Source organism: Lissotriton vulgaris, chromosome 4_1, assembly GCF_964263255.1.
Source record: "Lissotriton vulgaris chromosome 4_1, aLisVul1.2, whole genome shotgun sequence".
Lineage (NCBI taxonomy): Eukaryota > Metazoa > Chordata > Amphibia > Caudata > Salamandridae > Lissotriton > Lissotriton vulgaris.
In genome coordinates this window covers 551,775,022-551,790,051 of record NC_141691.1, presented here as the reverse complement: position 1 = coordinate 551,790,051, position 15,030 = coordinate 551,775,022, and the positions used below count along the sequence as shown (strand labels likewise).

At 45.5% G+C, this 15,030-nt stretch overlaps 1 protein-coding gene across 1 annotated transcript in view; it reads left to right on the top strand.

The window, feature by feature from the left end:
* The window catches only part of LOC147722242 (C-C chemokine receptor type 4-like), a 29,194-nt gene extending 14,933 nt beyond the window's left edge, over window positions 1-14,261 (top strand). The window contains exon 2 of the mRNA XM_086966817.1: window positions 12,929-14,261. Within this exon, the coding sequence (XP_086822943.1) occupies window positions 12,981-14,078 (1,098 nt within the window). The 5' untranslated portion in view covers window positions 12,929-12,980 and the 3' untranslated portion in view covers window positions 14,079-14,261. The remainder of the gene's footprint in view (window positions 1-12,928) is intronic.
* Window positions 14,262-15,030: the final 769 nt, after the last annotated feature.

Below are 15,030 nucleotides of genomic sequence, written 5' to 3'. Positions count from 1 at the left end.
CAGGGAATTCTTAAAACCCAGCAAATCCTCTCAGTCAAATTCGTGAGCTTTAAGGCAATATATTCTTTGACCAAATATTAGATCTTCTATAATCACTTGCATTGGACAGCGTCTTAGTCTGATAGGCAATTTGGAAACAGATCAATATTTGATCTGTAGAAATGGCAAAATACTTTGTCCCTTTCTATCTCGGCGTGGATGGCACTGTGCTAATCCTATGCTTAAAGATTTTGTTAGAAAAGTAGACATTTGAGGTGAGCAAATTTAGAGTGTAGCTGGTGTTGAGAGTGCTTTATACTGGAGTTGCTTTCCACCTAAACTTGAGAACCACCCAGCGTTCTCTGCTTATTTTTGTTGCATAATTTATGCATCACTCTATGCCTGAAAGGGTATTGGTTGATATGTATATATATATATATATCTAAATATCTCTCTCTCTATATATATATATATATATATATATATATATATATATATATATATATATATATATATATATATATATATATATATATATCTCTATATATATATATATATATCTCTATATCTCTCTCTCTCTCTCTCTCTCTCTCTCTCTCTCTATATATATATATATATATATATATATATATATATATATATATATATACATCTTCCAAATGCACAGACGGGCCTTATTATAACACAAAAATGGATATGAGGCCTTGCTTCATACTGTGCTGCAGAAGGGGTTTTTGAAATTTGCTAAAATCACGGTTACCAACACCCACATTTTTCTGAAGCCATGTGATTTTAGTGAACTGATGCCACGGCTAGCACCCGAGTGAGAAAGGAGTTCCAGCTCCAGTGGAGTTCACCATCAGCCACTTTTATGGACAGATCAATATCTTGGCTACAGACTGATAAAGACATATCCAAGGGTGTGGTCAAGGTTGTGACAGTTATAAACAATTGCTGTTAGCAAGGAACACAATAAATTGCAAAGAGTATGCAACGTTGGTAATTCACAGCATTTTGAAAGCATGTTTTACATTAAAAAATAACCCCACCTCATAACCTCATATCTGTTAAAGCTAGGTGGGTCGCAAAAGTTTGATGTTCTAAAAAAATAGGTTGTGGATATAAAATGTTTGGGAAGCATTGCTCTAGACACATTAAACACATGAAATACATAATAAAATTCCACAGTAGATGTTTCCTGGATGACAAAATCAAGTTTAAGGCCCTAAAGACATCTTGCACAAGGCCTGTTGGGAAAAGGGAACCGAATACCTAAACATCAATGACTCTCACTACACTCACAGCCAGAAACCCAAGCTCACTACAGATTGTTTAATTCATGCAATCACAATGTAAATCATGCTCACTCAGACATAAATGGTTGTGGTTGACAGATCCTCTTTCCAGTGTATACTTTTGGCCACATTTTTAGTTGTAGAGTAGGAGCGACACCATATATTGACAGAAATCGCACCCGACCTAACTCAATGTTCATGTGCATCATTTAAAATTGTTGAACTTAAGGTTTCCCGATGGCAGAGTCTTCCCTTTCTCTGCCGTAGGAACCCTTGCATTGATGATCCATCCACCTCAGGGCCTCCAGGTCACAGTATCCGTAGTCCTGCCCTATGTAGAGCAGGTGACCATCACTGATCTAGAGAGCGCAGAACTTTAAAAAAACATTAACAGTTCTTTTCCTTGACTAATGACAGAAACCTCCAACTCTGAGCTACCTCCGTCTCCTAGTCGACAGATCTTTGCCTCTGTGTTAGAATGGAGCACAAATCAAATTTCATCAACTTACAGTATTTTAGAGTTCAGTCGATTATGAGAGGTTTAGTAAAGTTTTAAAAGCTTTATTTATCATTAAGAGCTTAGTAATTGATTTTGGTTCTTTTATTCAGGTTATTCAGATAAAACTGTTTACAGACATATCAAGAGAAATTTGGTTAGATTCAACATGTAAAACAGCAGAGTGTTCCATAAAGAAAAGTGTTCCTATCTTAATCTAAAGGACCTAACCTATTCTATAAAGAACTCATAAAGAGTTCCATTTGGAAAAGAGCAAGATTTCTTGGAGCCACAAGTTAAAACTAAGCTTGGGCGGAGTTCGTGGAGTTTTACCCCACAGAACTCGGCAAAGTGCTAGAAAAACTCTGTTGCACTCTGCAGAGTTACGCCAGCGGCAGACTCTGTTAAATTGCGCTGTTCGCACAGCTTTTTAACGCCGGGAGTTTGCCCTGCTCTGTAAAATCAGCACAAACGGCACTACACATTGTGCCAAAGGACGCTGCTGCTTTCTACTGCTCAAGTAAACATTCTACTGGAGCGGCAGCTTCCTCGATGCGAATAGCAGATTTCTCAATGGGAGTGGTCACAACCTGCCGCAACCACCCGCAATGAGAAATATCGCCGGGAGGAGGTCTAGCGCTTGATATTTTCCTGCAAGGGCTCTCCAACATACCATTGGCGAGCTGCTCAAGAGAAAAAACTCTGCTCCATGTCACTTTGCAGAGTTTTTCGGAACGCCGCACAGTGCACAGAGTGGGCAAAACTGTGGATTTCCACAGGCGGAGCGGAATTTTTTCACCCACCCCTAGTTAAAACCTATAAAGCATTAAACTCCCCATAAAGGGCAGTTTTGGAAACTCAGTTGAGTACCCACAACATTCGCAGTAGCAACCGTTAAATCAAGTAAAAGGAAATATTCACTGCAGTAGCTAAGATCAGCAGACAAAGGTAGTGAGCCACCTACAAAGGTTAGGAAATAAACAAAATCACTATTAGCAGTAGCTTACAGCACTTCGGGCAAGTGTAGCACTGTCAAGTTGAAAGATGTAAGGTGGGGAAAGATGCATAGAATGCCTTAAATCTCTAGCTAGGAACACAAACTATAAAGACACGTGAAAACTTATGTTTCAAACTCAGGGTAAATTCAAGTAAATTATTTCTTTATTCGGCCAATATCACCATGAAATCAAACAAACAGCCCTAAACAGGTGACATAACAATTATGCAAGAATATGAAGTCCAATAAGTAAACGAACAATGGACAGAATAAAACTCACAAATTCATCTAAAATATAACAGCAGTCCTTAAAAATATGTGCAAAGCGCAATGTGATTAAAAAGAAACTAATAAAAAGAATAGTCAGTGGAACATGCCTATAAATATGTGATCTGGGTGGATGCTCAGGGTAGACAACCGCATCAGGTTCAAAGCCCTGAGTTATATGTTTAGGATCAAATCCGGCACCGCACCTAAATATCTACAAGCCCTTGCAACCCCCTACATTCCGGCAAGAGCACTACGCTCCCAAGACTCTGCAAATTTCACGATCCCGAGGTTCAAACTTGCGAGAATGGGAGGAAGATCTTTCTCTGTCCTAGGGCCCTCTCTCTGGAACAAACTCCCTCCCCATATTCGCAAAGAGGACAGTTATGTCAGTTTTAGAAAACACCTGAAGACCTGGCTTTTCCAGAAATAACCACCCTGTCATGTGGTCACCTTTCCTAAATCACTTTAGTCTGCCATCGGCGCCGGAAAACCCTTGTTGGGTAGCTGCGCGCCATACAAATGTGAAAAATAAATAAATAAAATAAATAAATGCTCAACCTAGGAGAACCTGACGACAAAAACCTCTAACCAGGGTCCGTTATGTGGGCAGGGAAAAGATCGATGCCACCAGGCGTTACCACTGGTTAGATCAATAGAAGACCAGAATAAGCATAAAAACAGACGTATAAGAAAGCGCATGTGCGATATTACCGTACCAGATACATGTGAGTGGAAACAGAAAGTCAGCCCCTGTCCTAGCCCTACATAGCACCAGTAAATGTAATAAAATGCCACTTGGCGATGAATAATAGAGTCTTATTGCCCCAGCGAGGAAACATGCTACCCAATAATAAATTAAGGGGGGAAGACAACATTTGTAAAAACATCAAAGCTGGTCTTACTTTTACAAAATGGCTGTTTCGCACAAAAAAACATAAAATGTAAAATATCATAGTCCGAGATATTGTCACAAGAACAGCGTTTTAGATCACTATGTTTTTTTGAAAGCTGCTGGGGACAGCCAACGACCAATGGATTAGGTTTAAACTGAACCTTGTTAATAAAAAACAATGATTAGCGGGGTATATTGTCTGCCCGTGAATTTAAGTAGCTTCTTGCCCTCTCTGTCACTTTGCCACCTAGATAAAAACATGTTTTTTAAGACCTCAAACACCCTTCTCGTAACTGTCTGGGTTTGGTAAACAAATCTATGCAGCCCACACTTGATAGTGTCTGCTTAACCACTGCAAAATGGGTGCGGGTGCTTGGGTGATAGTGTCAGTGATATAGCCAAGGCCCACTTCCTCGTGTACCAGAAAGGATAGTGGGCAAGCGGGAACGGCATTGAGATTACGCAAGAAATGATTCTCAATAATTTGAAGCTACCCGACATCTTTGTACCCCCAAACATCACACCCATAAGATGCCATTGGAATGCACTTCTGGCGATATATTTTAGCCATGACATGCACCGGTTTGGCCCCAAACCTCTCGGCAAAAATATGAGGTAGCTCCTAGCGCTCTCAAAAAGGTGTTCTTTTTCAGTGATTTTTGTGCCAGCTATGTCTCCCGAGATACAGGAATGTCGACACTTTGGTAAGTTCTGTCCCTTTATCAAAGAACTTGCTTTTGACACCCTTCCAACATCTAATTGCCCAACCAAATGTGATTTTGAATAGTTGCTGGACAGATCTAGGGAGTACATATAATCTATAAAACTGTTGTAGCCCCTCAGCGGCCTGTGCAATCAGGACCACGTCCTCTGAATATGAGGGCTAGTATAAATTGGGAGCCCACTTTCGGAATGTCCCTGCAAGCTGCTGTCATGACTTCCTTCAGTTTGTTGATATATGTTGTAAATAACAGGGGAGCCAAAATGCACCCCTGCCTTACCCTCTTCTGGCCCTCCCAGGAATCTGACAACCTGACATTCTCGTCATACCTTAGTGAGGCTGTTAAGTTAGAATGTAAACTGTGTAAGGAGGCTACTATCTCCGGTTTGATACCCAGATCCACGAAGATGGGCCAAAGTTTAGATCTATTTACTTGGCCAATGTAAGATCCTTAAAAGCAAGGTGCAAACATCCCCCTTAGCTACAGTGTATTTACCTATGAATCACTGTAAGTCAATACACTGGTCCACGGTCTCTCTCCCCTGTCTAAAGCCATATTGCAACTCAGATACTATATTGGCTTTTTCCAGCCATAATGTTGGGCGCCCCAAGACAACCTCCCCCATGGTTTCGGCAGTGGAATCCAAAACAGAGTGGATTATCCTTTGCACATTTTAAAAAGTGGGTAACATAATGGCTTTGGACCATGAGGGTGGAGGACCACAGTTACAAACCATGTTTAAAACGTGGGTCAGCACCTTAGTACAGATTGTGGGGTCTGCCTTATAATGATCTGGGGGAACCCCATCTGGGCCCGGAACTTTACCCCCTGCTGTGGCAATAATGGCATTACGTACTCCGCCTACATTAAAAATCTGAGGTGGGATGGGCTTATCTGGCACCCATGGCATGTGTATTCCCTCCCCAAGCTGCCTGCTATACATCCCCTTGAAGTGAGAAACCCATATGTCGAGGGCTATAGTACAGGCCACCCTAAAGTTTGTTGTTCCTACAAAGAAAGATCTTTTCACAATCTCCCAGAATTTAGAGCTATTCAATAACACACATGTCTGCAATAGGTCCTCCCAAGCCTGTTATTACCATCTTTTTTCCTGTATAGAGTCGCTGAATTAATGGCTTTCCTACAAGCCCTGGTCCTTGCCCCGTCCCAGGGCTGCTGATTCAGGGCTTCCATTTGATTTGTATGGGTTCTTGACCATCTTCTGTCAAACTATTTGACTTTGAAATGGCCCAGTGTTTACCTCGGTATAAGAGGTTAGCAGCAATCTGCTCATAGACTATCAAAGGCATCAAGGACTTCCTCAACCTGTGAGCCACTTCCTAAACAGAGTGCTAAGTGTCCCGCGTTTGTTGTATAGAGGTTATCTAAGAAAGCACCTGAGACTATCCTATCCCAGTTCAACCTCTGTGCTTGGTCCTTAATGTTAAGAGCGTCATTTGATGGACCTTTTTTCCCCATGAGTTCCTGGTTGAAATCCAAGGCTAAGACCAACGATAAAGGATTATGGTCACTAAAGTTGTTCCAAGATACACAAAGCGATGTTATGGCTGGTATGAAAGGGGCGGAAAGGATGAGAAAAATCGACTATAAGGTATTGTTTCGCCCACCCCAGTCTGCTCTAGTGTGGTTCCTACTAATCTGTAGGCTCAGAGCATTGTTTGGACAACATAAACTACGGACTTGGTTCCTAGACTGTTTCCGGACACTCCAGCAGGATATGTAGGCATATAGACCAGCTAGCTCACAGTGCCACTGTAAGCCCCCCTAACCTACCAGGAACCATCATTATTTATGGCAACCACTGAACATGACAAATCTGAACACTCAGGAATCGTGGAAACAGTACAGAATCTTTCGTTCAGTCCCTCATGCTCACTTGTTCTTAGAGAAATATACAGAGAATACAAAGTGAGACGTTTTCAATAATATTTATTGAACCAACGTTATTCTTGCATAAAATACATGTGATGCACTGATTAGGAGACAAAAGCTTTTAAAGGAGATTAGAAGCACCAAAAGAATGAACAGTAGATACATTTCTACAATGGTGCTGAAGCACTGAATATATGCAGGCATATATGCAATATGGTAATCTAACGTTCTCCTATGATGTGAATCTTACTCTAAGTGTACCTAGAGTGCGTGTAGGTGTAGAGGGATGTATGTCATTACAACGCATGCTTTTACAACGCATGCCATTACACAGGCATTCAGTGTCAGCAGAAGGGTCTCCTCTACCAATCTATAGGGATGCCTAACATTTATAATAAAAAGCAGCTTTTGCGATGTGTGCGCTAGATTAGTGATGTTATGAATATGTAGATAGTGCCGTCGCTCTGTGGATGAAGATAGGACAACTTTTGTACCTAGTGCGTAAAGAGGCCTAGTACTTGATGTTCAAGGCATAGTGATAATGTTGTGCACAGCTGGATGTGTAAACAAAGTAATTTCGTAGAAAATAATCCTACATTGTTGTGCATGCAAATGTGTGCAAAAGTTCACTGCTGAAATGTTATTTTCTAGGACAATGTAAGGAATAAGCTGCTTCACTACCTGGGCCTAATCTGGGAATATAACAGTTCCAGTTAAACAGAACAGGTTATTGCCTGCAAATACCTCCTCTAAAATATTGCCTTGCTCAGAGTGTTCAAAATGCGTTTGGGCAGAGATGTCATCAGATATACTCTCCAGAAGAACACACCCCTGCTGACACAAATGAATATTAAAATCGCCCGGTATCATAACCTGGTAATAAGCCTCCTTATCCTCTCCATAAGCTTGCAAAATCTGCTTAAGAGTGTACATGTGTTCTATGTCTGTTTTAATGCAGAAGGAATTATAAACATTCACCACCAACAAGGGAGGTTTATTGTTAAATCTAATTTTCAGTGCTAAAATATTTGGTGAAGTGGGTTTTACCATGGATGTAATTGAGGTGATCTTAAGGGAGACGAAAATAGCAAGACCACCCTTAGCACGTCCTGCTGCGAGGGAAGGGCGGCTTTAACAACTTGGCTGCAGCGGTAATTCCGCTGCGGCGCTGGGGGGGGAAGGGAGGTCGCGCAGCGCCGCCTGCTTGTGACGGAACCACTCTGTCACGAGCCATGGGTGCGCTGTGCTCATGACGGCGTGGTTTTGTCACGGCCCCGCCCGCTCATTAATTCAGCCGAGCAGGCACAGAATTGTTGCAGCGTGGGCGGAGCGGCCGCGGCGTGACGGAACCACTCCGTCATGAGCACAGCGCGCCCGTGGCTCGTGACGGAGGGGTTCCGTCACTAGCACGGAACGGGTTAAAAAACATTGAGAACCTGTCTATAAGGAGAGAAATGTTCATGTTTGAGGTTTCATGCATAGCTATGATAACCCACAAAACTTTCCAGCCATTTGGGGTCATACAATTTGGAATTTAACCCAGCAATATTCCAGGTCATGACTTTAAATGTAGGGGTATGTGAACACAGGCTTTCTGTTATGACTACCAGGTTTCCCTGGGGGTTCTGATGCCTAGAATTAATATGGTCCAATTGGGGTGGCAACAGTCAATCGTTCTCATCTAGCCTGCTCAATGGTGCAAATCTATTGTATAGTAGTATGTCAAATCCTGCTGCTTCCCTCTGGGCCCTCGGTTCCCTTAATATGGATCTGGTAATGCTCCATCATCAGCCAATGGTTAAGAATCTTCCGATAGTCTGTCATCCTTCCTCTCGATGCCCACGATAAATACTCGAGTTGAAATGGTGTTGTCTGTAGGTATCTAACATTTTATACAGTTGCCATAATCGAGAAGGTTCTGACAAGAACCTTTGCAAACCTACTCTGTTAGTTGTTTAGTGTTCCATTGTGTTTTCAATGGACTAGCCTATTAAATATCATGGTCAAATCATGAGAACTATAAGCTCACAGCAAATGCATTTGTCTAAACGATGAAATCATATGGTGTGAGGCATAAAGAAATACATTTTCTTTATTACTGTACATTTGAGAGCAATGATGAGTTCTGCAGTCAAATACTAGCACCAAATTGGCATTTTCAAAAAGCATTTATTTTATTTAAAGGAAAAGGCATGAAAAAAATATAAGGCCTAGCCTGATCTCGTCAGTGCCGGTTACTCAACCCGCCGCGTGGCTCCTCCTAAGGTCACCCGGTCCCCTGTTGCCACCGACCACTCGCCGCTGCCCCTGCTGGCAAGGCTCTTCTCCTCCCCCTGGTCTCTCCTCTGATAGCCACAGTATTTGCCTGCTGTGCCCCTGTTTTTGTTCCTCTGCATTCCGCTGTGACCCAGTTTTGTTTTTTTCTGTTTTTCGCGCCTCTGCCGCCTTTCCCGCTGTTCCACCCTGCTCCCTCCCTGCCGCTGCTCACCCGCGGCCCCGCCCCCTTCCTTCGGTTCCCTCTCCCATTCGCCACCCCGCTCCCACCTCCCAGCTGCTCCTTCCTCCCTCCTCCCCCCCACTCTCCATTTATGGCAGAGCCCGCACGTGCGCGCAGCGGGCGCGCCAAAGGCAAGCCCGTCTGCACCCGTCCGCGCCTGGACCGCGCCGATACCAACGCACCTGGACGGACCTGCGATGCAGTCACCATCCACGCACTCAACGCCAGTCGGAACCCCGCCTGCTACCGAGCCACCCCGAAACGCACCCACGGACCCTTCTACTGCCAAGCCTGCAAATTCACCTGCCTCCAGACCTGCACCGCACCCGCCGAGTCGAGCACCAGCAGCAACGACCTTAAGTGCATCCTGCTCAACACCCGCTCCGTCCACAGACACGCCGTTGAACTCTGGAACCTGCTCGACACAACATCACCAGACGTCGCCTTCCTCACGGAAACCTGGATGAACGCCTTCTCAGCCCCCGACATCACCACTGTCATCCCGGACAGATACAAAATCACCCGGAGGGACCGCGTCAACCAGACCGGAGGAGGCATCGCCATCGTACACAAGAACACCATCCGCATCACGACCAGCTCCGACGACACCTTCACCGCCGCCGGACACCTCACCTTCCAGATACACACCGACCCCAAGACCACACTCAGAGGAACCCTCATTTACAGACCCCCGGGACCACGCACACAATTCAGCGAAGACATCACAGACTTCATCAGCCCTCACGCCCTCCCCTCTGCTGACTACATCCTCCTAGGGGACCTCAACTTCCACCTGGAGAACAACAAGGACAGCAACACCTCCACCCTGCTGGACAACCTCGCCAACCTCGGACTCAAGCAACTGGTGAACACCCCCACCCACTACGACGGCCACACGCTTGACCCACTTTTCTCCTCCAGCAAATACATCGCCTTCAGCCACTCCACCGGACTTCATTGGACTGACCACAGCTGCGTCCACTTCAGCTTCAGTAAAACCACGACCCACCACCATCCGCAACAGGTACCTTGCAGGAACTGGAACAAGATCACCGCCGACCAGCTCACCACTTCCCTCAGCCAGAACCCTCCCGCCAGAACAACGGACCCCCACGAAGCAGCAAACAACCTCACACAGTGGATCACCAACTGAGCAGAGGAACTCGCACCACTGAAGGCCCCTCACAGCAGACACGGCAGCAAGAAAGCCTCTTGGTTCACCGACGAACTTAAGAATTCCAAGAAGAACTGCCGCACCCTTGAGAAAGCCTGGTGCAACGACCAGACCACAGTCAACATGACTGCCTTGAAGCACGCCACCCGCAAACACCACCAGCTGATCCGCACCAGCAAGAAGACAGCATTCAAAGAACAACTGGACAACAACGCCCACAACAGCAAGGAACTCTTCAGCATCGTCAAAGAGCTCTCCAACCCCTACGCCGGAAACACCGACTCCACTCCCTCGCAAGACCTCTCTGACTCGCTCGCCTCGTTCTTCCACCGCAAGATCGCCGAAATACACAACGGCTTCGGCGCACCAACCACGCACCGAACCACCAAACCAACCCCACCCACCACCACCCTCTGTGCCTGGACCCCGGTCAGCACCGAAGACCCCACCCACACGATGAACACCATCCACTCCGGATCCCCAACCGACCCCTGCCCCCACCACGTCTTCAACAGGGCCGACTCCATCATCGCACCCCAACTCCAGGACATCATCAATGCCTCCTTCGACACCGCCACCTTCCCGGAGAGCTGGAAGCACGCCGAGCTCAACGCCCTCCTGAAGAAACTAACAGCGGACCCCACTGACCTCATGAACTTCCGCCCCATCTCGCTCCTCCCTTTTCCTGCCAAAGTCATCGAGAAGACCGTCAACAGACAGCTTGCCGCCTTCCTCAAGACGAACGGATCCCTCGACCACTCGCAGTCCGGTTTCTGAGCCAACCACAGCACCGAGACCGCCCTCATCGCAGCCACTAACGACATCAGATCCCTGCTCAACAACGGGGAAACAGCGGCCCTCATCATCCTGGACCTCTCCGCAGCGTTCGACACTGTCTGCCACCGCACCCTAGTGCAGCGCCTCAGCAACATCGGAATCCAAGAGAAGGCCTTGGAGTGGATCATCTCGTTCCTCGCCGGAAGAACCCAGAGAGTCCGCCTCCCCCCGTTCAGATCCGAGGCCACAGAAGTCATCTGTGGCATACCACAGGGATCATCACTCAGCCCCACCCTCTTCAAAGTCTACATGAGCAGCCATCGCAGCCATCGCACGCCAACACAACCTCAACATCATCTCCTACGCCAACGACACCCAGCTGATCCTCTCCCTCACCAACGACCCAGCTACCGCCAGAACCAGCCTACATGAAGGAATGAAAGACGTCGCTGATTGGATGAAGAACAGCCGCCTGAAACTGAACTCAGACAAGACGGAAGTCCTCATCCTGGGGTCATCGCCCTCCGCCTGGGACCACTCCTGGTGGCCCCCTGCCCTGGGCACCACTCCTAAGCCAACGGACCACGCACGTAACCTGGGCTTCATCCTGGACTCCTCCCTCTCGATGACCAGACAAGTCAACGCCGTCTCATCATCGTACTTCAACACCCTGCGCATGCTTCGAAAGATCTTCCGATGGATCCCCACCCGAAACCAGGAAGACGGTCACCCAGGCACTCGTCACCAGCCGACTGGACTACGGAAACACCCTCTACGCCGGAACCACAGCCAAACTTCAGAAAAGACTCCAACGAATCCAGAACGCTTCTGCACGACTCGTCCTGGACCTCCCCTGACACAGCCACATCTCCGGCCACCTGAAAGACTTGCACTGGCTCCCTGTCAGCAAAAGGATCACGTTCAGACTCCTCACCCACGCACACTAGGCTCTCCACGACTAAGGCCCCAAGTACCTCAACAACTGCCTGACCTTCTACACGCCCACCCGCCAGCTACGGTCGACCAGCCTCGCCCTCGCCGCCGTTCCACGCATCCGCAGAGCCACCGCCAGAGGAGGATCCTTCTCATACCTGGCAGCCAAGATATGGAACTCCCTCCCCATCCACCTTTGGCGAACCCAGGACCATCTCTCCTTCAGGAAGCAACTCAAGACCTGGCTTAGCGGACCCCTCTCCCCCAGCGCCTTGAGACCCTCCCGGGTGAGTAGTGCGGTATACAAATGTCATGATTGATTATTGATTGAAAGGTCAGTTGAAATTAGAGCTTTCTGCAAAACATTATGCTGCATGGTGATTATTAGCACATTCAAGAAAGGCACATTTTCCACAGTTCCCTCTGTTATGCATTCTCTATGTTAATGTCAGGTCACATATTCCATTTATTTTAAGGTTATTTTCGACTATATTTTCAGCTATCCCAGTGCTGTCAGTGTATTTGCCACACCAGAAACGTGGCAGATGGTCTGCCACAAGGGTAGCAGAGCCCAGGGCCTCAGTTGCCCTGACAGGCAGGCGTTGCACCTGCAAAACCTTAAATCAGCCCCAATGGGAATATTCACATGAATTTCAGCCAATTCAAAAACATCTTAAACGCCTATTCGCAACTAGGCTTTTGAAACATTAACAAACAGCACCCATTAGGCTACAATAACTCAACAATATTCGGATGAGTACAAGCCCCTCCTACACCCTAAAAGGCATTAGTGTCATATATGGTCTGTTTTACGTTTGTACAGGTTGGTAAACACAAAAAGAAACATAAGATATACAAAATATGATACAAAAATTAATACATCAATACATAATACTATACAAAATACTAGCAAAAAAATTCCAAAAAGGTGTTGCACCCACAGTAGCAGAAATCAGTGCATAAAAGCAGTTACAAATTATCCTTCATGTTTTTGCATTTAAAGGAAAGACTAACAATCAAAAGAGGGGCAAGGAATTCTACAGCATAATAACACCATGATGGCAGCCCCAACTGAGAACAGCTTCCTGCCAGCGAGTACCTTCTATGGCTATGATGGCACACTGGACTACGGCCCTCTTGTAACAATGTGCACGAATGAGAATCTGATTAGGTTTGGAGAAGTACTGGTACCTTTCTTTTATTACCTACTGTTTGCTCTCTGTCTGATTGGAAATGGATTGGTCTTGTATGTATTGCTAAAACACGAGAACTGGAAAAACATCACAACTATATTTGTGTGCAACATGGCCACCTCGGATTTGGTTTTTGCCACATCGCTGCCTTTCTGGGGGGTATACCACTCCTCCATGTGGATCTTTGGTGACACTGTCTGCAAGATAGTCAGCAGCACCTTCTTCATTGGCTTTTATAGTAGCATCATATTTCTCACCTGCATAGCAGTAGACAGGTACTTGGCAGTGGTTCATGCAGTAACCGCTACCCGCAATACTCGTTGTGCTGTACTTGCAAGCGTTGTTATCTGGAGCATAAGTGTAATGCTTACCATCCCTGAATTCCTATTCACTGAAACCAAAACAGACGAAGAGGGTGGCCTTACCTGTGAATATGTTGGCTATCGTGGTCAAAACAGGAATGTTTGGGAATTTCTTCTATTCCTGCAACAAACTGTGCTATTTTTTCTTGTGCCTTTTGTGATCATCCTGTTCTGTTATTGTAGTATTGTCAAAACCCTAGCCGGGTGTAGGACTCAGAGGAGGCACAGGGCTCTGAAAATGATATTTAGTATTATACTGGCTTTCTTTCTTTGCTGGACACCCCTGAACATAACCATATTTCTTAAGGCTTTGCAGGATTATGGAGTGCTCGATTTGAACTCCTGTAGGGAACAGGAAATACTGAACTATTGCTTGTACATTACCCGTAATTTGGCTTTCTTTCACTGTTGTCTTAATCCCATGTTGTACATGTTTCTTGGGACAAACGTTAGGAAGCATCTGAGGTGTCCTTGCTTGAGGTGGTCTGCGGCTCTGGGCTCCACTGTCAGACCCCGGATCTTCAGCGACAGCAGTGCACACTCCACAAAGGATTCTTCAGGAGGGAACAACCGACCTCGAATATCTACAGCCGTATGAGAGAACGCGATACTAAGCAGGACTTTGTGATGAGCTGCCACACACGCTTAAGTGTATGAAGCAAAGTGTAATGCAGCAATACTCACCCTAAAAGCGCTACTTATGTGGTGTATATGTCTACGTTTGCATCCCTCTTCAATTAAATCAATGGTTTCAGTATTTTTGGCAATGCATCCATCATACTAAGGCATAGATGCATCAAGCTGAAAACCGGTCGCAAACAGGCAGATTAACAGAATCTGCCCCTTTGCGTCCGGTATTTTTGCATTTGGCAAAATTGCGATTACTTAAATTGTGATTGCATTTAAGGAATCTCAAATTGAGATTCCTGAAATGCAATGCATGAAAGTAAAACAATTTGTGATTTCGTTAAATAGGGGGAGCAAATTACCATGAAGTTGAATTACATGGTAATTTGCAAAATCTTTGAAAAATGCACTAAAGTGCATTTTTCAAAGTTCCATTTTACACACAAACATGTCCTTAGGGCATGTGTGTGTGCAAGATGTACCCATATGCAGATTTCAGGGGTGCAACAAGGTGTCCTTTTGACACCCTGGCACCCTTGAAATTGCAATCTCAATTTGCGATTATCTAATTGAGAATCGCAAATTGAGATTGTCTTCCCATTCATTATTATGGGCCTCTAGGCCCATAGGAATGAATGGGGAGGTATTCCTTAATTGCGACTCGCAATTTGCGAGTCGCAATTAAGGAATTTTAAGAAATCGCTATTTTTTTTGCGAGTTCTTCATGCATAGCCTTTTGCTATTCCTTATTAGCGAATCCTTATTTTTTGCTAATAAGGAATCGCAGAATGGATGCTTGATGAATCTATGGGTAAGCCTTTTATGTCAGCAGATGTGAGAACATATAATGCAACAAAATGATAATGAGAAAAACTTGGATGTTTTGCTTGCCAGACTTTTTTCATATAATGTAAGAAATATAT